Source organism: Chironomus tepperi, unplaced genomic scaffold, assembly GCF_022539635.2.
Source record: "Chironomus tepperi strain 1889 unplaced genomic scaffold, CSIRO-AGI_Ctep_v1 contig_445, whole genome shotgun sequence".
Lineage (NCBI taxonomy): Eukaryota > Metazoa > Arthropoda > Insecta > Diptera > Chironomidae > Chironomus > Chironomus tepperi.
This window is the reverse complement of record NW_027226567.1, coordinates 697533-723814: the sequence shown is the minus strand read 5'-3', so window position 1 is coordinate 723814 and position 26282 is coordinate 697533. Positions and strand designations below refer to the sequence as shown.

Below are 26282 nucleotides of genomic sequence, written 5' to 3'. Positions count from 1 at the left end.
CATGTCCCTTTGAAACTACGCTGATCTACGTAAATAAAGAGAATTTTTTTGACATTAAAATGCGAAATTTAATTAAATTGTAAAATCCAGCATTCATGGAAGTTTATATCAAAATCTTGTGCTTTTTTCGGAAACGTGTTGTTCTGTCATTAATATTTTTATTTTCATTAGCATATTTCTTGCTTCAATTCAATGCTTTGCAACTAATAAGAATTGTATGAATATTTTAATTCATAAAAATTAACTTTCACTAATTATTTTCTCTCTATTATTCATGCATAGAATCGTAAATTTCAAGACGACGACGGTGAATTTGAGGAGATTAATTATAAACGAGATTCACCATTAATTTGGAGATCCTTAAAGGAATACAATTTGACGGACAGTGAAGTTTGCAAAAATTCTCAGCAAGGTATTTCCTTAAATTGTGCAACTAATTATCCTCTAATGACATTTTAATTACATTATTTACAATCATTAGGCATAAATCTCATAGTTGACGAGAGAGGATTTTTGTGCTCAAGGGACGATTTAAAGATTACTGGATGTTGTAACATTCAAGCTGAAAATACACACATTTATTACTGTGAAACATGCGATGACGTCTCAAAGTGCTGTGAAGTTTATGAGCATTGTGTCAGCTGCTGTCTAAATCCAGATAACGTAAATACACAATTATTATAACTTACCTACAGTCACAAATATTGACAAAGTTATTTTATTCATTTCATTCACTAGGTTCCGCTGCTGCAAAAAGCTATCGCACAGGCACAGAATGATAGACAAAAATTACTATTTTTAAGTGTAAAAGATCAATTTGATTTGTGTTTATCGATTTGTAGGAGGTAAGTGAGAGTATTAATTGAGAGATTTAATTGTTTTAAGTGTATTTTTTATTAATTTTACAGTAATAGTCAAAGTGTAGTGAATGAACACTACTACAAGTCACCCAAGAAACATTGTTTTATGAAAACAGAGCCTCACGATTAGAAAAAATTCATAAAAATCAAAATAATAATAAAAAAAAATTATTTTTAAAGTGCCAAAAGAAAAAAAAAATTAAAGACATTAAAATTAGAATAGTGAAGTCGAAATAATCAACGGATAAGATTAATGACTGATATCAAAAAATAGTTATAAATAATGGCTCAAAGTAATTTTAGTCGTCAAATGTCACAGTTTCGATATAGGGTGTCACCTGGATATAAATATCAACAATTAGATAGGTGAGTCAATCTTATATTTTGTCAAATAATTAACATCTTTTACACTGTTAAATGACTTAATTTCAAAAGCTGTTTATCAGCTGACATTATTCAAAATCACTAAAATCATCATCATCCACTTGCTGTATAAAATCATTTTTCTTTTTAATTCCATAATGAAGTTGATTTCCTCTTTGATAAGCCCACGCCATTCTCTGACTAGTGAATGTCATTCCAATCTGTCCATTTGTATCAATTCCAACTAATCCTCCAGTTCCTTTGAAATCATCTAACATTCTCTTACAAGCATTTTCTGAGGCAGTCTGTATGTCTTCCTTAAGATAATCCATTCTCTTTACAACGTCATGTGCTATACATGCTCTCATTAAAATATCTCCATGACCAGTTGTTGAGATTCCTGCAAATTTATTATCACAATAAGTTCCTGATCCAATAACTGGTGTGTCACCAATTCGTCCAGGCATTTTTCCACCTATACCGCCAGTCGATGTCGCAACTGCAATGTTGCCAATTCTATCAATTGCAACAGCTCCGACAGTTCCTGTTTCTCCAATTGCTTCAAATTTCTTTTCGTGATCTTTCAATTTATCTGTTTTTGAAAACTGTTCATTGACGAATGTCTGCATAAAATTAGATGTGAAATCTGTAACTAACTGTCCTGGTGGATATAAAATTCTCATTCCGTTTCGTCTTGCAAACGTTACTGCACCGTCTTCACAGAGAAATTTATGACGAGATTTCTGCATGACTAATTTCGCTAATGATATTGGATATAGAACATCCTTGACTATACTAACGGCGCCAAAATTTAATGTTCTTCCGCACATAATACTTGCATCCATTTCCACATTTCCTTCTTGCGTCAATACACTTCCATAGCCAGCATTAAAGTATTCATCCAATTCCATAACATTGACAGCTTTTTCCACAGCCAGAAGTGCATTTTCTGTTTCTATTAGTGTTTTATATCCATAATATACCGATTTTTTAACACCCTTGACTTTTCCTTCCTCACGACTTTGTGGTATTGTTCCTGCACCTCCATGTACAATAAGACATGGCTCAATATTTTTCACAACTTTCCTTTCAATTAGCTTTTCCTTCCTTGTTTTCTCTTTCATTTCGTATCTAATACTGAAGCTCATCTTCAAATGAAATTCATGAATGAAAATCTTTTCGCATTTTCTCTTCTTTGATCTATTTTTGACTCATCGTCTGTGCGATGTTTACTTTCTGTTATTTTGTTTTTGATGCATTTCCGAATGATGTAATGACTTTTTCACTATCAGTCGATGATATTTTTGTGGTTCAAGGTTAGTCTGGCACGTTTTGGTCTATTTTTAGGATTAATTATATTTTTATGGGATATACCTATTTTAAATGGCAATTAATGTCTATTTTGAGTTGATTAATTAGTAAATAAGTAAGTCTTATGACAGAATTAAGTAATTGACACCGAGATGCTGTAGAATAAAAAGGCGGAAGCTATGCGTCCTTTTTAAAAAAATTTATTATTTTAATTATGAGAATTCAATGTTAGTCAACAAATGAAATGATTTTGATGAAATGAGACAGTTAGTTGGACTTTCCAGCAATTAATGATTCAACTTCTGATTGCTCCTGTAACAAAAATGAGAACATAATGATATACAATAATTACAAGTCACAGTATTGAATTTGTACCACAATCTGTTCAAAATGATCATCCTTTTCGATGCCGTAATGCATAATATTTAATTTCTGATAAGCCCATGCCTGCAAATATTAAATTTTGATAATTTTCTGTTCATATCTTTCGAGTTGTTTGCTTACCATCCGACGTGATGTAAACGATATGCCAACCTTTCCTTTACTGTCAATTGTTATGGCACCGCCGGTTCCTAAAAATCTGTCTGTCATGTTTTTACATGCAGTTTCTGTTGCAGTCTGTGCATCTTCACCGAGGTAGTCAATGCGCTTAACGATGTCGTGTGCTAGACAGGCTTTCATGATTGTTTCGCCATGTCCAGTCGTTGAAACTCCTCCATATCGATTGTCACAGTAAGTTCCGCCTCCTAAGACTGGTGTGTCGCCAATTCGTCCTGGCAATTTACCTGTAATTCCTCCTGTCGATGTTGCTACAGCAATATTCCCATATTGATCAATGGCAACAGCACCAACTGTGTCTCCTCTCTACAATATTAGATATATCCTTTAAGGATAAGGACTTATTACAGAACTGCTATTCTCACCTCATCCTTCCTATGTCCTATCTCAGTCTTTGCAAATTTAGTTATTCCTGTTTTTTGTTCCTCTTTCCAATTCTCAAGGGCATCCAATGCCTGATCAGTCACTAAAGCATCAGGCTTTAGAATCTCAAAACCTTGTTGCCGCACAAAATTATTAGCACCATGAAATCCAAGGAAGTTATGTGGAGTTTTCTCCATAACTTTACGTGCAGCTGTAATTGGATGCATAATGTCAACAACTCCAGTTACACAACCGGCTTTCAATGTTTTCCCATCCATAACTGATGCTTCCATTTCGACAGTTTTCTCAGTTGTTAAGACACTTCCATAACCGGCATTAAAATCACCATCTAGTTCCATATGCTTTACTGCCGCTTCGACAGCATCTAATACACTTAAAGTTTGAGTTAAAACATAATGTCCAATTTGTGCTGCTTGTCGAACTCCCCGTAACTTTCCTTGAACTCTCGATTGTGGAATATCTCCTGTATTTGTTTACATACACAATTTAATATGCTTGATTTAAGTCGGTCTAATTGATTAATTTACCTGCACCACCATGAACTAAAACAATCGGTTCCATTTTTTATTACAATTTTTTGTGAATTTTATCAAGAAATTAAATTTTTGCGCTTTTAATTGTTTGAAAGTCAAATGAAGACTACAGAAAGGAAAACAAAACAAGATAAGAAGAGAATTTTGTGAGAGAATTTGCTTTATTTTTTGACTCTCCGTTCTCAGCTTGACATGTTCTCTCATAATTCTCACTGAGATCAGGTTCTTATTTTTAAAAAATACTTCAGGCTCTTGTAATGAAATTTTCGCCAGGATTAACTCCATAATGAATTTTGTCGATTGAATTTTGACTGGCCCATGACATTTGAGGAGATGAGAATGCCATTGCAAATCGTCCATTCCTATCTATTCCTATCACACCACCATCTCCGTTGTATCGATCCATCATTTCTTTAACTTTTTGAGCTGCTACATTGTTAAGACTTTCTTTAGTCAGGCTTGCTGTCCGTAATATATCAAAAACTAAGACTGCTTTCATGATGACTTCACCGGTTCCAGTAGCTGACATAGCACCCATTTTGTTGTCAGCATAAGTTCCTCCACCTACAATCGGTGTATCACCAATTCTTCCAGATAATTTTCCGACCAAACCACCTGTTGAAGTTCCAGCCGCAAGATTTCCTTTAGAGTCTCTTGCAACACATCCGACAGTTCCACCTTCACCGATCTATAAATTTCCATGATTTTAAAAATCTTCAAAATTAAATTTAATCTTCTTCTACAAACATTTTCCTTAATTGTTGGATCTCTGGTCAGCAAATATCTTGCCAGTGCATCTCGTGCAGCTTGTGTCACTAGTTCTCCAGGTTCAAGAATTGGAAAACTCTGATTGATTGCCAAAGTCATTGCTCCTTTTGCGCCCAAGAAGTTATAAAATGTCTTTTCCATCACAGCTCTTGCTAATGAAATTGGATGTAAAATATTCTTGATGGCTGTAACAGCACCGACTTTCATATTTGATCCATCCATGATGCAAGCGTCCATTTCAACTTCACCATCTTCGCTTAATACAGATCCATTGCCTGCGTTGAAATTTGTATCTGCTTCCATTACATGAATGGCTTTTTCAACTGCTTCTAGAGCACTTCCACCTGCTTGTAATATTTTATATCCAGTCTTGACTGATAAAATTGCTCCTTTATTTTTTCCATCGACCTGGAAAGTTAAGAAGAGTTCCATTGAAGAGTAATCTTGTTCTTAAATTATTGTTAAGCTATACCCTGTGTTTTGGTATGATTCCTGCACCTCCATGACAGAAAATAGCGGGTTTTGCAGCTTGACTGAGGGAATAGAAACCGAAAGTTAAGGAAATGAGAAGTAAATACTTCATGCTTTTGACTAGAACTGATCGAAGTGGATTTACAAAGTTCTAATCAAAATGGGCCAGGTTGTAAATTTTTCAGTGACTTATATATTCTCACTGAATTAAACTGGATCTAATCTTATTAAAGTATAGTTCAATTTCCATATAATAATTTGTGCCATATAATGTGTTATATACCATAAAGTTAGTTTTAGTAGACGTTACTGGTTAGTAAATGATCCTCCATTATAAAAGCTCCTGAAATTCAGTAGTTATAACTTAGTTCCTGAAAAGAAGCATAGGCTAGAAAATCAATAGACTTCAGTTTAGAATTGAAACCTCTTCTGGATTCGCCCTTGTCAGTAATCTACCTAAAATTCACCCACTCGAATATTTCAGCACTCAAAAAAAGATTACGCAACTGATTGTACACATTATCAACTGACTTTTATTTTTAAACTAAACGAAACAATTTTTGTTCTTACATTCTGCAATATTGTAAAGAAAATCGTCTCCTTTATTGATTCCGTAATGAATTTCATTATCCTTGTTCTGGTAAGCCCAAGACATTTGTTCGGATGAGAATGCTATAGCTGTATTTCCATATCGATCGACACCAATGACTCCACCGTCGTCTTCATATCTTTCTAACATTTCGTCACATGCATCTTGTGCTGCTTTCTGAATAGTAATTTCTGTTAGGTTAACTCGTTTTAAAATGTCGTAGATCAGGACTGATTTCATGATTACTTCGCCTTTAGAGTTGTTTAAAGAAGAACATAATTTATGAATATAAATTTATAATGCTCAACTACTGCGGTTAAACTGAATTTACCTGTTCCTGTAGCAGACAAACCTCCCATGTAATTATCAGCATACGTTCCAGCACCTACAATTGGTGTGTCGCCAATTCTTCCAGGCATTTTACCAGTCAATCCCCCTGTGGATGTTCCAGCAACCACATTTCCATTTGCGTCAATAGCTACGCAACCGACAGTTCCACCTTCTCCTACCATTTCACCAAGTGATACATTTTGAGCTTGTCTCCATCTTTCCAATGAGTCTTTTGCTCTTTGCGTAGCTAAAGTTCCTTTTGGAAGAAATTCGAAACCTTCCTTTTTTGCCAAATCCATAGCACCTTTAGGTCCAAGGAAATTATATTTTGTCTTTTCCATGACACGTCTTGCTAATGTAATTGGATGAAAAATGTCTTGCATTCCAGTGATGGCACCAACTTTCATATTGGAACCATCCATAATGCATGCATCCATTTCAACTTCTCCGTCACTTGTCAATACTGCTCCATAACCAGCATTAAAATTTTCATCAACTTCCATGCTTTTAATTGCAATCTCAACAGCATCCAATGCATTTCCACTTTCTTTAAGTTTTTGATATCCGAGTTGTACAGCTAAGACTGTTCCTTTGAACTTTCCTACATACTGTAAAATAGGATTTGTGAGCTGAAAAATGGTAAAATTTTGTACTGTTTACTTACTCGACTTGGATCAACTGATCCTGCACCCCCATGACAAATGACAGTAGGATCAATAGCTTGACAAGCTATAAATAAAATAAAACAAGACTGAATGAAAATTAATTGCTTCATTATTAATTGAGTGCTGAGAATTAACTGACTTATCGTGCCAGTGATAACAATTAATGGTCAAATTGATTTCACTTATCTTTAAATTGCTGTGATTAGATAATAAGTCATAAACTTTTAATGATTAAACGTGAAGTGGTGTAAAACAGCAATTATCAAGTCAATTGCAAAATTCTTCCCAATTTAATCATGAACATCATCCATCAGATTAATTTTTAATCACAAATTCAGTTCTAAGCTGTAAAATATTTAATATTATCAGTCATGGATCACACTTGATCTGTACTGCCAGGGAAGTAAGAATCAGTCATTTAATTCAATTACCAATAATCGGTCTCCTATTAATAATAAAACAGAAAAGTTTAGTGAAGCGATTAACGTGTGAATTTATGTGTGAAATAAAAAATACCAGCAGCCGCATTTAAGATCATTGATGGAAAAAACATGGAATTAATGTGACAAACTTTTTGCTGCTGAATATTCAAATGATTTATATGAGCATAGAAATGATAGCAAAAAATATCGGAATTAGTAACAATCGAACGAAATCTAGTACGGAAATCGCTGAAAGTGTCCAGAAAGCTTGATGAAGAGTTCACAACAAATTGCTGTTCAGTTGCTGGATTTACTTCAACTTGTGAATATTGGGTGACCATTCAGAAGAGATCTGAGGAGAAATTAAGGAGTTAAACATATCAAAAACGTAATTTTTGAACTCAACCGGCTATAACTAGTCCCAACCAGTCTAAAGTACACCAAATTTAAAAATAGACAGGCTAATAATGTCATGCAGTTAAATATCCAGCCCCGAAGGAATACGATAACTAGTTTAGCATTTTTTGCTTCCTAAAATCCTTCCTTCCACTTTAAACAGTCAAAATTTCTGGTCTATAAAAGAAGGAGCATCAACTGAGTAAATTTTAGTTATTTTTTGGTCATCGTGTGGAACTGAGTATTTTGCTGTTTGAGTTAAATCAGTACTCCACACATGTATACGTGAGTATTATGGATCATTAAGCTCGAGAATAAATATTTAGTTGAACAAAAAATATTTACACAGAAAAAACAATAAATTATGGAAAATATCCGTTAAAAATGGAACTACAATTTTCCAATTTTCTCTTCCTTAGTGCCAGTTTACTATTTAAACGAATGTTTGTCGTTCTCTTTCTATTAATTGCTGTCGGACAAGCATCACAAATTATCGCAGTTAAAAATGCACAAATTTTTACTCGAAAAACACCTAGGCAAGGTGCTGTTGCATCAAACGGAAAAGAATGTGCTGAAATGGGAGCTGACATTTTAAAGCAACGCGGTTCTGTGGCTGATGCTGCTGTCACAACATTGCTTTGTGAGGGAATTACATGTAAGAAAGTTTCTGTGTACTCTATGCTAGAATTAAATGAGTCGATGCCAATACTTAAGTCGATTTTATTGAAACTTAAAATTCTTGATGCTTTAATCACTAAATCACTCGATAAAAATGATCTATAGGTCCACAAAGTACTGGTCTGGGTGGAGGCTTCCATATGACAATTTACATCAAGAATAGAAATTTAGTCGAATGTCTTGACGCTCGTGAAGTTGCACCAAAGAATGCATATGAGACAATGTTTGTAAATGACACGAAAAAGTCATCACTTGAAGGTGGATTGTCGATTGCCGTGCCTGGAGAATTAAAAGGAATGTGGGAACTACACAAGAAATATGGAAAGTTGTCGTGGAGTAAACTGTTCGAGCCTGTCATTAAATTGTGTCGTGAGGGTCATGAAGTTACTGAGTATTTAGCCAGAGTTTTGAGACTTAAGGAAAAGGAAATCAAAGAAATTCCGTCACTTCGTGAAATTTTTGTTAACCCTGCCACTAATGAAATATGGAATGAAGGAGAAAAGCTAAAACGACCAGCATTAGCTGATACACTTGAGATAATTGCTAAGGAAGGTGCCGATACTGTTTATAAAATTGGAAAAGTTGGTCGTCAACTGCTGGATGACATTAAAGAATGGGGTGGAATATTGACTGAAGAAGACTTTATTGATTATAAAGTCAAATGGGTAAATCCAGTTCAAACCACTTTGAGGGATGGACAAAAATTATATTCTATGCCTTTATCTGGTTCTGGTGCTATTTTAGTAATGGTGATGAATTTATTGAAAGGATTTGACCTTAAGAAAGATACATTGTCATATCATCGGATCATTGAAGCAATTAAATTGGCATATGGACGTCGTTCTGAGCTTGGAGATCCCGATTTTGTTGAAAGTGCAAAAGGTTTAGTTTTCAATATGACTAGTCAGGCATATGCAGATATCGTTCGTAAGAAAATTGATAGCAAGAAGTCTTATGATGACATTGCATATTATGGTGGAAATTACATGCCTGCAGATGATCATGGAACTGCTCAAATCAGTATTCTTGCACCAAATGGAGATGCTATTTCCGCTACGGGTACCATAAATTACATTTTAGGATCTTTAAGACGTTCTAAAACTGGAATAATCCTTAATGATGAAATGGACGACTTCTCAATACCAGGAAGTCCCAATGTTTATGGAATTCCACCTTCAGAGGCAAACTTCATTCGACCTGGCAAACGGCCAATGTCCTCAATGGCTCCAACTATTATTGTTAATAAAAATGGCAATGTTGAAATGGTTATTGGAAGTGCAGGTGGCAGTAGAATCACAACATCAATAGCAAACACGATCATCAATTACTATTTCTTTAATTCTGAAGAATCATTAGAAGAGACATTTGCTGCCAAGAGATTGCACCATCAATTGATTCCTAATAAACTTCTTTATGAAGAAGGTTTCGATGCTCAAATCATAAAAGAATTGAATGGAACACTCAATCACTCAATAGAGAAAGTCACACAAACAATTGGATTCGGTGCACTCGTTGGAATTTATGTTGGCAAAGATTCCGTACAAAGCGCATATGATCCGAGAAGAGGTGGTAGCGCTGTGGTATTTTAATGCGAAACATTGAATAATTATCGCATAAAAATTACATTGTAAAGGTGTCGCTTATTTATGGGCATCTAATGTCTAAGAGAGAGTCAAAAACTTGGTAGACTGATTTGATTTTTCAATTTAAAAACTTTGTGACAAAATTTTATTTTAAATAAAAAATTATTGAATTAAATGTAATTTTGTTTTGATTTGATTCGCTATTAGGTTCGATGTTGGTTTTTACTACACTTTTTGTTGATAAGCATTTACTTTTCATTTAAATTGAGAGTCTCAACAATGCCGTTTTGAATAATCAATGTCAATGAACCTTTATTTTGATTCTGAAGAATTCTAAATGGCGCCTTTAATTTTATCAAAATGGATTGATTCCGTTTAAAATATCGTAGGTCAGGACTCCATTCAAAATTTTTTTTAGAATTTGGTATTTATTTATATCGCGATTCTTCAGAATTGAACGATTTTCTCCTGAATTTGCTAATTTGAGTTTTTTGTACAAGATTATATCTTGCTCTTTACATTTGTTCACTCCAGTTTTGCTAGGGTTCTTCACTAGGGTTTTGCATTAATTTATTACAGTAAGACTGCATTAAAAAATTCAAAACTCTCAACTGATTTGATATGATTTCAAAGAAACGCTGTTGCACAGCGTACTCATTGCATCCAAGCGCAACTATTGTTCTTCATATGACTTATTATTGTAAGGAGATTGTCTCTTGTTTAGTTTGTGATTAAATTCTCAAATACAATATTTTGGGGCAACGAGTCTGCTTCCATTGCTGTCACTGACAGAAGAGAGGGAAGGCGAGATTTAAAAATTACAAGCCAATTGAATGAATGGAACCACTGAAAGCTCTAAAGTAAATCAAAATATACAAAATGCTGAAGGCAGCCAAAGGATAGTTTAAATTTATAAACCAGAATCCAATCCACAACAACTGATCAAAAATATTTTCTCAAAATAGAATCCAAAAGCATTCAAAACATTATCAAAACCAGTTTACTTTCCTTGATGTTTACATCTCCAATCAGGTAAGAATTCAGATTATGAGATAATGTTTTGTTCTCATTCAAGAACATCTACTGAGAGAGATAAATCTGAAGTTGAATAATTTATTATCAAAAACCGGCGTTTTCAGAGAGAAAACATCCAACTCTTGTTGATATCTCATTGAAATCTTTGTGCTCCCTTTAAAAAGTTTCTTATTCTCATTACGTCATTTGTTTTCGGAAATGAGAGAAAGAGCTAAATGCCTCAAACAAATTCTCACTCAAAAAAACAAAAGTATTTTATTCACCGCGTGCTGTTTAGTTACTGTTCGGATACCAGAGTAAACTGTTCAGTGCTGGTTTTTTTATATTTTAATAATTTCACATTAGTGCCGAAAATGGATCTGTAGGTTTTTATAAAAAATTTAATTTATTCATAAATAGGAACAAAAGTTTTATTTTTTATGATTCAAGTACAAATTGAAATTTATTCATAAGCATAATCAAGAGTTCTGGATGTTTTGTTAACAAGATAACAATGATTCTCAGTTAAAATTGAATATTGCATTGTGTGTTATTTACTATACATTAATTATACTGGCAAGGTTATTAACAAATGATGATTTACATAATTTTGTATGTATCTACACTAAGTTCTAAACAAATATTGGTTTGGTAAAGCTTTGTTTGGTTCTATTGTACCGCTATTGTCAATAATTTGAAATGCGGGAGAAGTAAACAGAACAACTGAATTTTGTGACAGAATCCGTCTTTAAGCAGACATTATTAATGGACCTACTGAATATTTAAACCTTCTTTTGCGAAAAAAACTAAAAATAATCGTACATATGGAGCAAGAAATGAGTGATATTCCATCATTTTTCCACCTGATGCAATAAATAACATGAACTTCATCACCTGTGATCACATTGATATAGTATATTGTTAAACGTCTGTCATAACTACCTTTGTTACAAGATTTTTGTAATTATCATGTAATTATTAGGATTTCCGAGGTCTCGGTATCGACAAATTGTAGAAAACGGGATCAAGACCGAGACTGTTAAGGGGTCTTATGATGTCTCGGTCGGTACAAATCTCGGGATTTGGACTTGGTTTTGAAAATGCTTAGTAATTAGTGAGAATATAAACAATTTAAATCCTAAATCAAGAATGTTTAGAAGTGAAGGAATCCAAGTTAACAAATATACATTAAAACCAGGCATTGACTTTACTGTACTTTAGTCCATTCTCAGAAATTCTGCCACACGAACATTCAAAACAAACATTATTAAACACATAAAAAACATCACAAAACCCTCAAAAATCAAAGATCATCAATGAATTCAACTGAAAACGTCCAATTTACAAATTATGCAATCAAGATCTTTATTAATTTACATCAGTTTATCATTCACAATGTTTTGTAAATTTTCATAGATTAAATTTCAATTTTCACACAATTATCATTCTAATCATTTAAAATGATCATTCAGGAATATGAGAATATTTAGCACATTGTGTAATATCTAAATGCTTTGTGGAAGCGTGGCGATTAAACGAAAATTACAACTTTAGCTAAAGCTATAATTTAGAAACTTTACTTGTTTTTTGCGGATTATTTCATGGCAATCGAGCATTTAAAGGGCAATAAAGATTGATAATATTCAAAAAAATGGCTATTAAATTCAATTAGTGTGACACAATTCATGATTACAAAATTTTTCGCAAAGTCACAGTCGTGCTCGTGGAGGATTATACTTGATTATTAAGCTATTTGAGAGTTTGGATTTGAAGTGTGATCCATTCATGCCAGTTGCGCATGAAGCTGACTCAATCGCTGGCTACAGTTACTAATTACAAATATCAAGTATGATACTACTAGAAATGAACTTTAATTGCTCAAAATGATCAATTATTTTAAAAATTCATTAAAACAACCAAGTAATTCACCACAGAATACCTAGAAATGGCAACTTAGTCTTACTCATCATTGTTGATCTTTAAACTTCAATATTTACAACCAAATACTCATAAACAAATTCTTGAAAAACTTCTTTTGAAACAATTTTATCAGTTGAACTGCAAGTCTTAAAGATCAACTCGACTAAGATTATTAATATTTGATCTTTAAACAAATACTATGATAATGGTGCTGAGAATATAAAGTCTAAACTAGATTTCCTAAAATAATTTATGATATAAAGCTTAATGACTAGTAAACTATATGGTTCTATTTATTTATAAAGTTAGACATCTTTATGGAAGAAGTATTAACCTCAAAATAGTTGAAGATTTTATGGCAAAATCTGAACTTTTGATGTCAATGATTTATAAACAGTGTAAATCTTATTTTGTGTAAATTTTCAGTCAATCATCACTTCCAGAAACTCAACTAATGTTTTGTTTTAGAAATTATGAATTACGTGCTGATTGAAAAAGTCAAGAATGGATGGGAATTTTTCTTTATTTACTTTGTGCCGCTAATTATTTCTCATATTTATTACTAATTGTCTAAACACACCATGGAATTGGATAAAAGTCACATCTGAATTTCCCATTTATTAATTTTATCATTCATTTGACCCTTTATGAATATCCAATAATCAATAAATCTAATTTCCTCTACTTACAGATCCAATATTTCACGTAAACGAATTTTCATAATTATCTTCATATTGATAATCATCATAGTCGGTGCACTAACAGCTTATAATTTTGGAATTAGAAATGACTCAACGCCAAGTCATAAACTTATGCACGGTGCTGTTGCAACAAATGGAAAGGAATGTGCTGAAATGGGAGCATCGATATTAAAACAGAAAGGTTCTGTTGCTGATGCCGCAATTACAACATTGTTATGTGAAGGGATTACATGTAAGTTTGTACATTATGTTGATATCAACATGGGGGTCAATTGCTTTATGATTTCACTAAAACTTGTGTTTTGACCTCAAACTGTTTATTAATAATTAATTTTAATTGTTTTTTAGGTCCACAAAGTACTGGACTTGGTGGAGGTTTTCATATGACGATTTACATAAAAAGTAAGAATATTGTTGAATGTCTTGACGCTCGTGAAGTTGCACCAAAGAATGCATATGAGACAATGTTTGTAAATGACACGAAAAAATCATCACTTGAAGGTGGATTGTCGATTGCCGTACCTGGAGAATTAAAAGGTATGTGGGAATTACATCAAAAATATGGAAAATTGCCATGGAGTAAACTATTCGAGCCTGTCATTAAATTGTGTCGTGAGGGTCATGAAGTTACTGAGTATTTAGCTAGAGTCTTAAGAATTAAGGAAAAAGAGATTAAAGAAATTCCTTCAATTCGTGAAATTTTCGTAAATCCTGAAACCGGTGATATATGGAATGCTGGTGATAAAGTTAAAAGACCTGCTTTAGCTGATACACTCGAAGTAATTGCTAAGGAAGGTGCTGATACAATTTATAAAATGGGGAAAATTGGTCGTCAACTGTTGGATGACATTAAAGAGTTTGGTGGAATATTGACTGAAGAAGACTTTACAGACTATAAAGTCAAATGGGTTAAACCAGTAGAAGCGACACTTAAAGGAGAACAAAAATTATATTCTATGCCTTTGACTGGTTCTGGTGCTGTTTTAGTATTTATAATGAACTTATTGAAAGGTTTTGATCTTAAACGAGATACATTGTCATATCATAGAATTATTGAAGCATATAAATTGGCATATGCACGTCGTTCTGAACTTGCTGATCCCGATTTTGTTGAAAGTGCTAAAATTTTAGTTCAAAACATGACTGATCCAGTATTTGCTGATAAGATGCGTAAAAAAATTAATGATACTAGGACTTTTGAGAACATTGAATACTACGGTGGACATTTTGTATCGGAAGAGGACCATGGAACTGCACACATAAGCATTCTTGCACCAAATGGAGATGCTATTTCCGCTACGGGCACCATCAATTACATTTTAGGGTCTTTAAGACGTTCTAAAACTGGAATAATTCTCAATGATGAAATGGATGACTTCTCAACACCAGGAAAAGTCAATATTTATGGAATTCCACCTTCAGAAGCAAACTTCATTCGACCTGGTAAACGACCAATGTCTTCAATGGCTCCAACAATCATCGTAAATAAACATGGAGATGTTGATTTGGTAATTGGAAGTGCAGGTGGCAGTAGAATCACAACAGCAATAGCAAACACGATTATCAATTACTATTTCTTCAATTCTGAAGAGTCTCTTTGGAATACATTCGCAGAAAAGAGATTGCATCATCAGTTAATCCCCAATAAGCTTTACTTCGAGGATGGATTTGACGATGAAATTATTAAAGAATTAAATTCAACGTATAAGCACTCAACAGAGATAGTAACACAATCAATTGGATTCGGTGCACTTGTCGGAATTTATGTTGATGAAGATTCTGTACAAAGTGCATATGATCCACGACGAGGAGGCAGTTCCGTTGTGTTTTAATGTGATAGCATAAATGATTTATTTTCTGTCCCTATTATTTTGTTTTTTCCGAGATGTTTGTGCTTTATGAAGATTGTAATGTCTTTATGAAGTTCAGGTGTCTTGGTTTCCACTTACCAATTTTTAAAACAGTTAGAAAACCTAGGATTAATGTTAATTATAATGTATTTTTGATAAACAATAAAGTAAATTCGGTAAATAACAATTTATTTTGCGTTATTCCAATTACAGTCATTGGTAACTAATTAATTAATCTCCTTATAACCATATATAGCATCAAATTTTTTACATCCAGATGCAATAACAAAGTCAACAAATGGCACAGACTTAAAAGTACAAAAAAAATAATGTTTAGACAGAAACAATAAATAAGATAAACAGTCTACAAATTTTGTAATAATAAACACTAGATTTACATCTCAGCTTCTTTCTTTATCGGCGTTCCATTTTGATCAATTTCAACAGATGGATTAAGTTTTGGATAAAAGCCTCCATATTCAATTCTTAAACTTCTTCCGTTCTCGACATTTCTTCGGAATTTAATTCCATCTTTTGTCGAGACATTTACTGCCCAATAATCTTCATTATTCGGTGTTGGACCAACATAATTATCCTTGTGGATTGTTGATGTTTGTGACTGAGATGATATACTGTCTGTCAACCATGATGATGGAATTGTAGCAACACCTTGATTCGAGTTGTATGCTGTATAACTTCCTGAAAAGAGAAATTTCGCTTTGAGCATAAATCGACAAATTCCATAAAAATTTTAACTACCGGCATAGGGATCTGGACTGCTGTAAGAGTTACTGAGTGGTTTCAACACGGTACTTGATGCCGGAACGCCATAAACGGGCTTGATAGGATTTAGATGTGATGTTGCATAACGACTATAATCTAAAACTGGCGATTCCTTAATTGGTTCAATCGTCGTATATGTTGATGCAATTAATTGATGTTTATTGAGTTGATTTAATTGATATTGTGGACTTGCAGGCACGTAAATGTGCTTAACTTCCTCTTTCTTCGTGAGAAATCTAAATAATGATTCAAAATCGAAAAGTTTATGCTTATTCGGAATTGTTTTTGCAATCACATGGAAATCCGGTTTATGATAGATGTGCTTTTCGTATGGTACAGCATATGGAACTGGATATGGACGGTCAATAAATTTCTCTACTGTTTGAATCACTGGCTTTTCTACGATCTTTTCAACTGTTTGGAAGATAGGCTTTTCTACGATTTTTTCCACTGGACGATCGACAATTTTCTCAATATATACAGGCCTATCGACGGTTTGGAAAACTGGCTTTTCAACTATTTTTTCGACTGTCTGAATCACTGGTCGATCGACAATCTTTTCCACCGTTTGATAGATTGGCTTTTCAACAATTTTCTCAACTGGACGGTCAACGATTTTCTCAATGTACACAGGCTTCTCGACTGTTTGAATGACTGGTCTGTCTACAATCTTCTCAACTGTATGAATGACTGGCTTCTCGACAATCTTCTCAACTGGACGATCAATGAATTTTTCAACAATTTTTTCAACTTCATATGGTTCTTTAACAATTTTCTCAATATACACTGGCTTCTCAACTGTTTGAATTACTGGTTGATGAACAATTTTCGTTTCTGGTGGCGATTTTACATAAACTGTCTTTTCATATGGAACCTTAACTTCTTTAATGACTTGTTTTTCAAAAATAACTGGCTGTTGTACGATTTTGGTCTCTGGAGGTGATTTAATGTACACTGGACGGTCAACAATCTTCTCGACTTCAACAGGCTGCTTCACAACTTTTTCGATGAATATTGGCTTCTCGACTGTTTTAACGACTGGCTGATGAACAACTTTTTCAACAATTTCTGGTGGGCTCTTGATGTAGACTGGCCGGTCGACAATCTTTGTTTCTGGCGGTGATTGAATGTAGACTGGTCGATCAACTGGAACTTCTTTGACGACTTCTTTTTCAACTACAATGGGTTGATGGAACACTGCAGGCGGTTGAGTCTTTTCAATGATCACAGGCTGTGTTACAATTTGTGGACGAACTTTTTCAACAATCACAGGCTGAGTAACTACTTGAGGACGAATCTTTTCAATGACAACTGGTTGAGCAACAGCAGGAGCGTAAGTGTTTTGAATGATTACAGGCTGATTTTCAACTGCAGAGTGAATCTTCTGAGTGAAAATTGGCTGGGAAGCAGCAGAAGGTTGAATGTTCTGGGTGAAAATTTGCTGGTTTTCAATTGGAGGTTGAATGTTTTGGTTAAAAATTTGATGGTTTACAGCTGGAGGTTGAACTTTCTGAATGAAAATTGGTTGATTAACAACTGGTGTAGGTGTTGAGACAACAATTCGATCGCCATAAGCAGGCTTCCTTGAAGTAATTATTTGAACATTTTTTCTCACTTCCACAATTGTTTTCTTATCGGCACCATGTCCGTCAATACAATCGTCCAATTTCTCGTTTGATAAACGCACGCCAGCATGAACGGGCGCAAGAATAGCATTTGGAATTGGACGCGGTGTAATTGGCACCTCCTTCTCGTTACAGCAATTATTTCCATTTTTGCAGCAATTATCACTTGATGACTCAATCGTTGTGCGTGCTGTTGTCGTTGAATATGATTGCGAGGTTGTTGAGTACTCAGCGGAATGATATTTTTTAAAGTTTTTTAAAAATAGTCGGCTTGGCGCTTCTTTTGATGTTGATGGTGTTGACCCTAAGAAATCTTGGTCTTTATCTTCGACTAAATATTGATAATTATTGCTATTTGTATGACCATTTATGACCTTTGGTGTACTTGATGGAACTTTCTCGTCTTCTAAAATTTGTACATTAAATTGCTTCTGTGGCTGATAATTTTCAAATGACTTGAGCTGATTTGATTTCTGCTTCACAATTATCGTATCGTCTTTTTCTTCGCTAACAACAATTGGAGCTTCAAATTGCGCCTCGTCGGCTTTCTGTGCATCGTCTCTAATTTTTGCATTTTCTTGATTATTTGTTGCCACATCTCCCGGTGTGGTTTGAACTTGTAATAAATTCCCATTTAATGTCGGTGAAATTTCTTGATGATTTTTAATTCCGTTTTCAACAATATTAATATTTTCGCTGCTTGGTGCTGCTGCTTGTGTTGGCAAAGCTGTTGGAAAAATTGAAATAATTGGTTGTTGGTGTGATTTCAATTCAGCCATCGACACCATCGGTTGTTGATGATAAATCACTTCATGTGGTTTTTGCTGTTGATAGAAATAATTGAGTTGTGGAACATTCTGTTGAGCATATTCATAGATGAATGGTATTTGTTGTGGATGATGGTAAATCAATGGTCCGGGATGCTGCTCGTGTTTATGAAATTGTGGTGGAGCATGATTAAAATGCAAATTTGGATTAGCCGGTTGAATAAATTGAATTTGCTCTTGTTGTGGTAGCGGATACAGTTTTGTATTGACATTTGCCCCATGGTTGTTATCGAATGTTGTTGGAACATGCGTTGGTAGCACTTTTGTGTCAAAAGCAATTTGGGCTGATGCATATGATGCTTCGGCTTGCTCTTGAGGCCTTTGATTTAAATTTTTCTCAGACAATTGATTGAAAACTTCATTGGTATTCAATGTTGTTTGATTTAATCTCTCGACAGCATGTTGCCCGAGAGCAAAATGACCAGAGACGCGATGATGTGGACCACTCGATGAGTATCTATTATGGATGAAGAGAAATGAATAATGTACATTATAATAACAATATCATGATAACGATGACAGCGCAAATGTAAGAAGCTATTACATTAAATGAAAGTTATATCCATTGTATCCGAAAGGTTTTTTTTTTTTCAATACTTACATTATACTTTACATTTCTTCTTTTACTTACTTTGATTTTAATATTACTTATAAGCAGAGTTGGTAATTGAGTGCTGTCAACTGAGCTGATGCTTGTTAAACTGTCGGATTAGTTTACTAGAAACCAAAGCGGTACCTTTGGTATGAATGGGTACAACTAACACACCGATTCATACCAAACCCCTACAAGACTACAACTCTGCTTATAAGCTGAAAATGCTAATTGAAAAGTTTTTTTTTTTTGTTTCTTACCGTGTTATTGGAAAAAATCCCCAATCATCAGCAATGTAGTTGACTATCGTCTTACTTTCACCCTTTGGCAAATTAACAAAATAATTGCCTGCAGTATTGTCACCATATCTTATCTCTTTATGCCCTTGTGCTGCCTGATTATTTCGATTTGCAATGAAATAATTGTATTCATATTTCGGCGGATACTGGATATAAAGTGAAAGAAAATAAAAAGACTGGATAAGTAACAAGCTACGAGAGACTGCGAGATAAACAACAAAGTGTTGGAAATTGCAAATTAATAAATCATATTATGTGCTGCATGCATATCGTTTGTGCTTATCATGAATTACATGATGAAAAGTACGCGTATGTAGCGACCGCCAGGAAAGTTGGATATACGCAAAATAAAAAAAAAAGTATAAAAATCATTGCCATGTTAGGGATATGAAATAATCAATGAAACAAGTCTTTCAAGTTACGTTGAACTGTTAATGATCTTCAAAAGAGGAGAATATTATTAAATGTATAGCAGAAAATTCACTTTCCAAATTGATATAGCCATGCATGCTGTACACATAACATGATGCCATAAATACATACAGCTTTTGTCTGGGGCGACACATAAACAAATGAAAATGAAAATGAAAGATAAATTGTAGGTCTTATTTTTATATATTTTTTTTGCGCTTACCTTATCGGGAACTTTTGGCTTCTCAATATAATTTGGAGGTTTAACGGCTATCACCGAGCAATGAAGTAATGTGACCACAAGAAATAATCTCTGCGGGGTAAAAAAATTAAATAAATTGTGAAATAATTTAAATATAGGAAAAAAAAGAGAGACAGACATTCTATATTCGTAATTGGTGGCGGATAGTGGAAGCAAAAAAAAAACTGGAATTTTTTTTCGAAGCATGCAAAAGTATCAAAAGTAATTACGATAATGTTATGCAATGGCTTTTAGCGAAATTTTTTCGTTTGATCTCATTTCTCATTTCTTTCCGCTGGTGTCAAAAGAAAGTAAAGGAAAAAAAAATATCCGTATTATGAATTGATTAAAAGGCACAACAATGTTTGGAACAATATTTAAAAATTCACTCGACTGCTACTAATATTCATAAATTTTGAACAATGACATGACGAATTACAACCACATCATAATTTTTTTTTTATCTATCTTCTCCATCAATCAAAATGGAAATTGATCATTTATTACAAATATTATAATTTGCACGGCTTTCATTTCATGTAAATTAATACTACATAGTAATCAGCATACATTGACAACGGTGGGCTTTCGTGTTGGCAGCAATTATTAAATCATACTTTTTTAAATCGAAATAGTTGAGTCTATCACAATTTTACTATTATGAGTTAATTGTTTGGCATGCAAACATCTTTTGCTGATGTGACGGGAATTTCATTAGATATGTCATGTGATAGTTGAAGTTTCCCGATTTTACTGAATCATTTTTTTCTATTTACTCTAAAAGAAATTATGGACTTTTTTGGGTTTTTTAGAGGTTCAACATTTGTGTTAAGAATTATTTGGTATCAAAGATCAATCAGTACGTGATATTTTCCAATTTGTAATCAGATTTATTCAATTTATTTGGTATTGTGCACAATATTTGAATTAGTTTTTGCATTTATCACTCCTACTGGAGATTCTAAACGTCAATGAATATTATCTAATTTATTTTCCGGGATTTTTTATTAAATAAACATGGAAGAAGTTTATTTTTTTCCAAATTGGGGTTTTTGAAGCAAATAAGTCGTAATTGACTATTTATTTTATCAATAAATGCATCTTTCATATATATTCTAATATTTTTATAATTGGGATTTATATAATTGAGATATTGGAGAGTCGTGCTGTTTTGTCATACGATCCAGGCTCAGAATGAGCAATTAAAAATCAATTATCAGATATAAATGTGCATATATCAGTTCAGATATATATATGGAGTAGGAAACTACACTAAGAATTGATTTTTAACTTCTTTGTGAGAATCAGGGGAATTTTTGAAGTCTTCATTCAATTTTCTTCTGAAGCTTCAATTATCAGACAATTAATATTCGGGGATTTTCGCTACTGCACTAGAAATAATTGGATATTTAACATTATAATGAAGTCTAATTAATGTTAATAAAATAATTCTTGTCAATATCCTTTTGTGTAATTTACACTGAATCCACATGTTCATTTAATTTCTCAATAGGATCTAACATCCAGCAGTCAATTCTTTGTAACATTTGTGTATCATATGACTTATTTTTTGATTAATTAAGACTCAATTTACGTAAGGAATTTGGGTACGTTTCATCAATTGAGTTTGGAACTTCTTGAAGGATTGTGAATTTAATTCTAATTCAGATCAAACATTACAATCTTAAAATTACAAAATAAAATCAAAAATGCCATTGTCAAAACCTCAAACATGATCAAAATCAAACAAATTTAATAATGACATGTCCATAAAGCATCACAAAAGACCCAATTCAATTGCTTAAGATCACTTAAATTGAGATCGATTCAGCAATTTGCGCACGATCATAAACATAACAAAAGGCCTTTCAATGTCGTGTAAAGTATAAATATTTATCTATCATTTTTCATCCGCTGGAAATGACTTCCATGTGAATGTTAAGATATTTAAGTTAATGACTTAATAATGCAATAAACTCTGTGTGAAAATTATTAACGTTTAACAAGATAGAAAAGAGAGATAAATATGGATATTTTAAAACTAGCATAAAATTTAATAAACCCATAAGATGAAAGTAAACTTCATGATGAAGTAATTTGTTGGAATTAATAATAGACTTTTGTAAAATTTATAGATTTTTTAGATCCAAATCTGTTACATAAAATAAAGTTAAATTTGATGCACTTACTAACAAAAATTGTAAATCTAGAGTAGGAAATCGGAAAGTTTCACGAAAACTTTGTTAAGTGCAAGTCCAGTTAATTGAAGTAACGAAAATAGTCATCAAAACTGACACTATTGACTGACAAATTAAAATATTTTCTTAGTTAATTTATTTCCATTTAATGTCGATCATGCACCTCGTTTTCGTCAACATTTCTCTTTGTTTTCACTCACATCAAATTGCTTGTTGCTTTTTGAATATCGTGAACTTTATTTTTTTATGTGAATGTTTAAATTAAATGCACGATTCTTACATATATCGCTGTTATGTCGCTTGCATAGAAAACATTATTTACTGCATTCATTTCAATTCTTTTTCTCTTTTCAAGTTCAAGTTTGCGATTGTTGTGAGAGAATTGTGGGTTTATTTCAAAGATGGACATGTTTTATGGATGATTTGCTAAGCATTTATTGGTTTTGTGGTTACATTTATTTGTATTGTATTCATTTTGTTGTGTAGGATTCAAAATTCCCCAATTTTTGCAACAAACAAGATTTGAACTTAACTTCTTACTGCTTCCAGTAGAATGTCCAAAAATCTAGTATATTTCCTTAAGTAGAAGTCAAAGTTAATTTGAATTTAGTAGGGAAAAGTCAGTTTGGATCAGGACTTGAGTTACTCGACTCCTCATAAAATTCGTGTCGATTTCGAACATATTGTCTTAAGTAAATCGGAATTCCGGCTCAACACTCTAGCTTATTATGCATTAGTCAACATAATAACAATTATTACAATTCAACTATAGCATAAAGTGCGTTTAAATCTCCGATCACAATAACACCGTCAAGTCATTCTCTTCATTCATCCTCTTATGTGAGTTCAATTAAGTGTTAAAGTGGATTAGTCAATTGATTGACATTTTGTTGTGCCTTGTTTTTTTTTTGTGTGTGGCTTAAAACTTTCATCCATTTCTCCTCACATTATTAGCTTTTATGGTAGCTAATGTAATTGGAAGCATTGAATATTTTGTTATTTTTTTCAATTATTTGCAGTAATTTAATTGACTATGATCTGTTTTTTGGCATGCGCAATTAAGTATTGATTTATTTATCATTAAATATTATAATTAGCAAAAATTCAACAGTCATGGCATTTTTAACGATTAATATCGTATTAATTTAATTATTCAAGGTGAATTTAACGCATAAATCATGAAAATTATTGACATTTGACGAATGTTCTTATTTAAGTCAGAATCTTAATTGAATCCGCGCATGCAGCAAATTTGACGACATTTTTGAATGATTTTAATATTTATTTAGATCAAAAAGTTGTTTGAGTTGACTAATTAACAATATTCCATTAATTGTTTCAACAAAATCTGAAGATTGACTATAGAGTCAACTTGTCTGTAGCCAAGAATATCATTTAAATTTGTATAATTAAATTAAAACATTTTTTTCCAATATCAATTAACAACGTTAAAGGCTTACGACATATTTTAAAGATGTTAATTGTGCTAATTTGTATTTTTCGGCAACCATTTAAGCGTGTTTTGATGCACTTATTGAATGATTATTGATTTAACTTACATGGAGCCATTGAAATTTATATGCAAATTCGAAAATAATTTGCAAGTTTTAATCATGCATGATAATGTGAAAATAACCAATAATATTGTTTTGAGTCTTTAATTCGGTATTTATTTTATTTTATTAGAGATTTTGTGAAATTATTAAGACTTTTAAGAATAATGAGATTACGAGCAATTTCATTTAAAGCGATTGGAATGGAAATAATTTAGTTAAAAATATAAATACTCTTAATGTTTTTAATGATTTGTTTTCATAGATTCATGGAAAAATTTATGTTAAATTGCATTTTAATTGCTGAATTTTCAATGAAGTGATTTGGTACAAAATCTATCGATAATTTTATGAAATTAATGCAGGGTCAGACACTGTTTTAAAATTTGTAATTTTTAACGATTTTTACAATATTTTGGAATTTAAAATATCACAAATTTTGCAAATTTTATGTGAAAAATTAAAATTAATGTGACTAATGAGACATTTTCAGTTTGTTTAAGTTTCATTTAAAAATCTTGCAATTTATGAAATTGAATTTTTTTTTAACTTTTCTTGTTCTAATTCATAAAATTAAATTGAATTTTACACGTTTTTTTCTTAATTTTACCGACTTATCAAACCTAAAGTAAATTAATTTGTATTAATTTGAGCTTTTTCAAAACTACCGCACTTATATTCTCAATCGTTTTCACAAAACCACATAAAACTTATAATAATCGACTTTTGATCCTTTGAAGCTACTGCTTTTAATTTATTTAACTGCATTTTTATATAAACTCAATGAAGATTGTCTCAGGAAATTAATTAACTTTTTTACCTTTATAACACTAGTCATGTTTTTAATACTTTTTTGTAACTTTTAATTAAAATTTAATCCTTTTTTCATATTTTCATTAATTTTTCACTTTATTTATTCTTGTCTGTCTTTTTCACAATATTTCTTTTACTTAAATTTATTTTAACTTCATTCACCAACAACCGATCATGCAAAATGACATTAAAAATGAAAGGAAAAACTTTTTTTTATTTTCTTTTTTTTTTCGCGAGATTAACGATTCAAGAGCTAAACGAAAAATGATCCAGTTTAAGTAATTTCACTGCTCTATATTAAAGATTTTTCCCCGCTCCATGACAACGACGACGGTACCAGCAGTAATAAACAAGAGGTAACATACAGCACGTGAAAGAAAACATAAACTCACCAAAATTTCTTCTCAATTTCTCTCATGGTCACTGAATAAAAATCTCTTTCTCTCACCAAATGGCACATGCTTTGTGGTGAAAAAATGTAATAATAATCACAGAAGCGGCAGCAGCAGCCAGCAACTAGCAACATAACATAAGGTGAATGATACAGAATGTGAGCATAAAAGAAACAAGAGAATAAATGTGAAGGAGTTATGATCACTATTTAAATTATTCGTAATGACTGAAAATTGTGCATTTATATTTATTTGAGACATTTTTTCATGCGTTTAAATCGACAGTTAAGTATTCATAATTGATTGGGCTTTCACCTAGCATAATGTACTTTATAAGTGCTATAAGCTGCACCCTTCCAATCTATTGTCGTCTGATCGTCGTCGTCATCTCAATTAGACCATAACAAATTGATATGTGTCGAAAAAGTCACCATTATTAAGTAATCACTGGGATCATGTGCGCAACGACTACAATTAATCACAGATAAAATGATTTATTAAGCTAATATTCGATATTTGGTATGTCTAATCTTAATCTACTAAATTGACCATTTGAGACGAAGAAAGCAGATTGAAGTTTCCTGTGTATGATAAAATGGGAGATTTTTTAGCGGAATTTGGTATCAGTGAAGGCTTAGCTTTGGGTGGCATGCATGAAATACTAAATTTTGTCAGTTTTTTTGTCTTTTACTTGACTATAATGGACCGATGGATGATGTCCTAACAGGCAAAGCGCACAAGTTTACCTTGTGATCTCTTTGGCTGCTAGAGATATTTAGTCACAATCGACAGCAGCTCTCAAAAATGACTTCTTCATGCCCAAATGGACTAACTCCAAAAAGCGCCGCAACCACTTCAGCCCTCAGAATCACAAAATTTTGCACTAGTTTCTTTCTCTTCTAAGGCAAATGCAAAAAACTTTATTTTTTGTTGACTATTTCTGCACATTATTCTCGCTTGCTGCTCACTGTATCTACAGAAGAAAAAAAAGATCTCTTACTTCATTCGTAATTTCACTTTCCTATTGCGCGACATGCTGTAATTATTGATCTCATATATGTTTATATATATTTCGGGAAACCTGATCCGCAGTTGTGTATATACATGTTTGTAGTAATGTATATGATATACGTCCGAGACATGACCATAAAG

General features: G+C 32.6%; 7 protein-coding genes and 1 long non-coding RNA gene across 9 annotated transcripts; 3 read left to right on the top strand and 5 right to left on the bottom strand.

Annotated features, from left to right (window-relative positions):
* The first annotated feature begins 16 nt into the window (after nucleotides 1–16).
* On the top strand, nucleotides 17–19156 carry LOC139098428 (SREBP regulating gene protein). Its single transcript, XM_070650632.1, has 6 exons — nucleotides 17–215; nucleotides 283–412; nucleotides 482–663; nucleotides 739–845; nucleotides 909–1226; nucleotides 19030–19156. The coding sequence occupies exons 1-5, from the start codon at nucleotides 96–98 to the stop codon at nucleotides 988–990; spliced, it is 621 nt and encodes a 206-aa protein (XP_070506733.1). The 5' UTR covers nucleotides 17–95; the 3' UTR covers nucleotides 991–1226; nucleotides 19030–19156.
* On the bottom strand, nucleotides 1313–2664 carry LOC139098426 (probable isoaspartyl peptidase/L-asparaginase GA20639). Its single transcript, XM_070650630.1, has one exon. The coding sequence runs from the start codon at nucleotides 2369–2371 to the stop codon at nucleotides 1313–1315; it is 1059 nt and encodes a 352-aa protein (XP_070506731.1). The 5' UTR covers nucleotides 2372–2664.
* On the bottom strand, nucleotides 2719–3960 carry LOC139098427 (probable isoaspartyl peptidase/L-asparaginase GA20639). Its single transcript, XM_070650631.1, has 2 exons — nucleotides 3458–3960; nucleotides 2719–3398 (listed from the first exon to the last, which is right to left on the bottom strand). The coding sequence occupies exons 1-2, from the start codon at nucleotides 3812–3814 to the stop codon at nucleotides 2991–2993; spliced, it is 765 nt and encodes a 254-aa protein (XP_070506732.1). The 5' UTR covers nucleotides 3815–3960; the 3' UTR covers nucleotides 2719–2990.
* Nucleotides 4254–5209, bottom strand: LOC139098479 (isoaspartyl peptidase/L-asparaginase-like). Its single transcript, XM_070650702.1, has 2 exons — nucleotides 4757–5209; nucleotides 4254–4697 (listed from the first exon to the last, which is right to left on the bottom strand). Exons 1-2 carry the CDS (start codon nucleotides 5207–5209, stop codon nucleotides 4254–4256), a joined length of 897 nt encoding a protein of 298 aa, XP_070506803.1.
* On the bottom strand, nucleotides 5756–6965 carry LOC139098184 (probable isoaspartyl peptidase/L-asparaginase GA20639). Its single transcript, XM_070650311.1, has 3 exons — nucleotides 6832–6965; nucleotides 6169–6775; nucleotides 5756–6088 (listed from the first exon to the last, which is right to left on the bottom strand). Exons 1-3 carry the CDS (start codon nucleotides 6940–6942, stop codon nucleotides 5793–5795), a joined length of 1014 nt encoding a protein of 337 aa, XP_070506412.1. The 5' UTR covers nucleotides 6943–6965; the 3' UTR covers nucleotides 5756–5792.
* On the top strand, nucleotides 8454–15583 carry LOC139098478 (scoloptoxin SSD14-like). The gene is made up of 4 exons (XM_070650701.1): nucleotides 8454–9914; nucleotides 11162–11307; nucleotides 13537–13778; nucleotides 13895–15583. The coding sequence occupies exons 1-4, from the start codon at nucleotides 8469–8471 to the stop codon at nucleotides 15376–15378; spliced, it is 3318 nt and encodes a 1105-aa protein (XP_070506802.1). The 5' UTR covers nucleotides 8454–8468; the 3' UTR covers nucleotides 15379–15583.
* On the bottom strand, nucleotides 15658–20320 carry LOC139098477 (uncharacterized). Its single transcript, XM_070650700.1, has 4 exons — nucleotides 20157–20320; nucleotides 19484–19668; nucleotides 16156–19088; nucleotides 15658–16095 (listed from the first exon to the last, which is right to left on the bottom strand). Exons 1-4 carry the CDS (start codon nucleotides 20313–20315, stop codon nucleotides 15791–15793), a joined length of 3582 nt encoding a protein of 1193 aa, XP_070506801.1. The 5' UTR covers nucleotides 20316–20320; the 3' UTR covers nucleotides 15658–15790.
* A 2708-nt stretch (nucleotides 20321–23028) lies between these two features.
* Nucleotides 23029–25344, top strand: LOC139098270 (uncharacterized). Of its 2 annotated transcripts, none has more exons than XR_011545166.1 (2): nucleotides 23029–23150; nucleotides 25042–25344. It is a non-coding gene; the product is annotated as an uncharacterized lncRNA (long non-coding RNA). The 2 variants fall into 2 exon arrangements; XR_011545165.1 differs by having other exon boundaries at nucleotides 23037–23150; nucleotides 24976–25344.
* The last annotated feature ends 938 nt before the right edge of the window (nucleotides 25345–26282 follow it).

Bases quoted from the DNA above. Each gene is read 5' to 3' on its own strand.
- LOC139098428 (XM_070650632.1), top strand. From the start codon at position 96: ATGGAAGTTTATATCAAAATCTTGTGCTTTTTTCGGAAACGTGTTGTT. The intron at 413-481 runs GTATTTCCTTAA...TACAATCATTAG, and splicing joins TTGCAAAAATTCTCAGCAAG to GCATAAATCTCATAGTTGAC. The intron at 846-908 runs GTAAGTGAGAGT...TTAATTTTACAG, and splicing joins TGTTTATCGATTTGTAGGAG to TAATAGTCAAAGTGTAGTGA.
- LOC139098426 (XM_070650630.1), bottom strand. From the start codon at position 2,371: ATGAGCTTCAGTATTAGATACGAAATGAAAGAGAAAACAAGGAAGGAA.
- LOC139098427 (XM_070650631.1), bottom strand. From the start codon at position 3,814: ATGGAACTAGATGGTGATTTTAATGCCGGTTATGGAAGTGTCTTAACA. The intron at 3,399-3,457 runs GTGAGAATAGCA...CTAATATTGTAG, and splicing joins TAGGACATAGGAAGGATGAG to AGAGGAGACACAGTTGGTGC.
- LOC139098479 (XM_070650702.1), bottom strand. From the start codon at position 5,209: ATGGAACTCTTCTTAACTTTCCAGGTCGATGGAAAAAATAAAGGAGCA. The intron at 4,698-4,756 runs GTTTGTAGAAGA...GGAAATTTATAG, and splicing joins ATCCAACAATTAAGGAAAAT to ATCGGTGAAGGTGGAACTGT.
- LOC139098184 (XM_070650311.1), bottom strand. From the start codon at position 6,942: ATGAAGCAATTAATTTTCATTCAGTCTTGTTTTATTTTATTTATAGCT. The intron at 6,776-6,831 runs GTAAGTAAACAG...CCTATTTTACAG, and splicing joins GATCAGTTGATCCAAGTCGA to TATGTAGGAAAGTTCAAAGG. The intron at 6,089-6,168 runs GTAAATTCAGTT...ACAACTCTAAAG, and splicing joins TTTGTCTGCTACAGGAACAG to GCGAAGTAATCATGAAATCA.
- LOC139098478 (XM_070650701.1), top strand. From the start codon at position 8,469: ATGACAATTTACATCAAGAATAGAAATTTAGTCGAATGTCTTGACGCT. The intron at 9,915-11,161 runs TAATGCGAAACA...AGAAAGAGCTAA, and splicing joins GTGGTAGCGCTGTGGTATTT to ATGCCTCAAACAAATTCTCA. The intron at 11,308-13,536 runs GTAGGTTTTTAT...CTCTACTTACAG, and splicing joins TTAGTGCCGAAAATGGATCT to ATCCAATATTTCACGTAAAC.
- LOC139098477 (XM_070650700.1), bottom strand. From the start codon at position 20,315: ATGTCTGTCTCTCTTTTTTTTCCTATATTTAAATTATTTCACAATTTA. The intron at 19,669-20,156 runs GTAAGCGCAAAA...CTTTATATCCAG, and splicing joins AGCCAAAAGTTCCCGATAAG to TATCCGCCGAAATATGAATA. The intron at 19,089-19,483 runs GTAAGAAACAAA...CATCCATAATAG, and splicing joins GGATTTTTTCCAATAACACG to ATACTCATCGAGTGGTCCAC.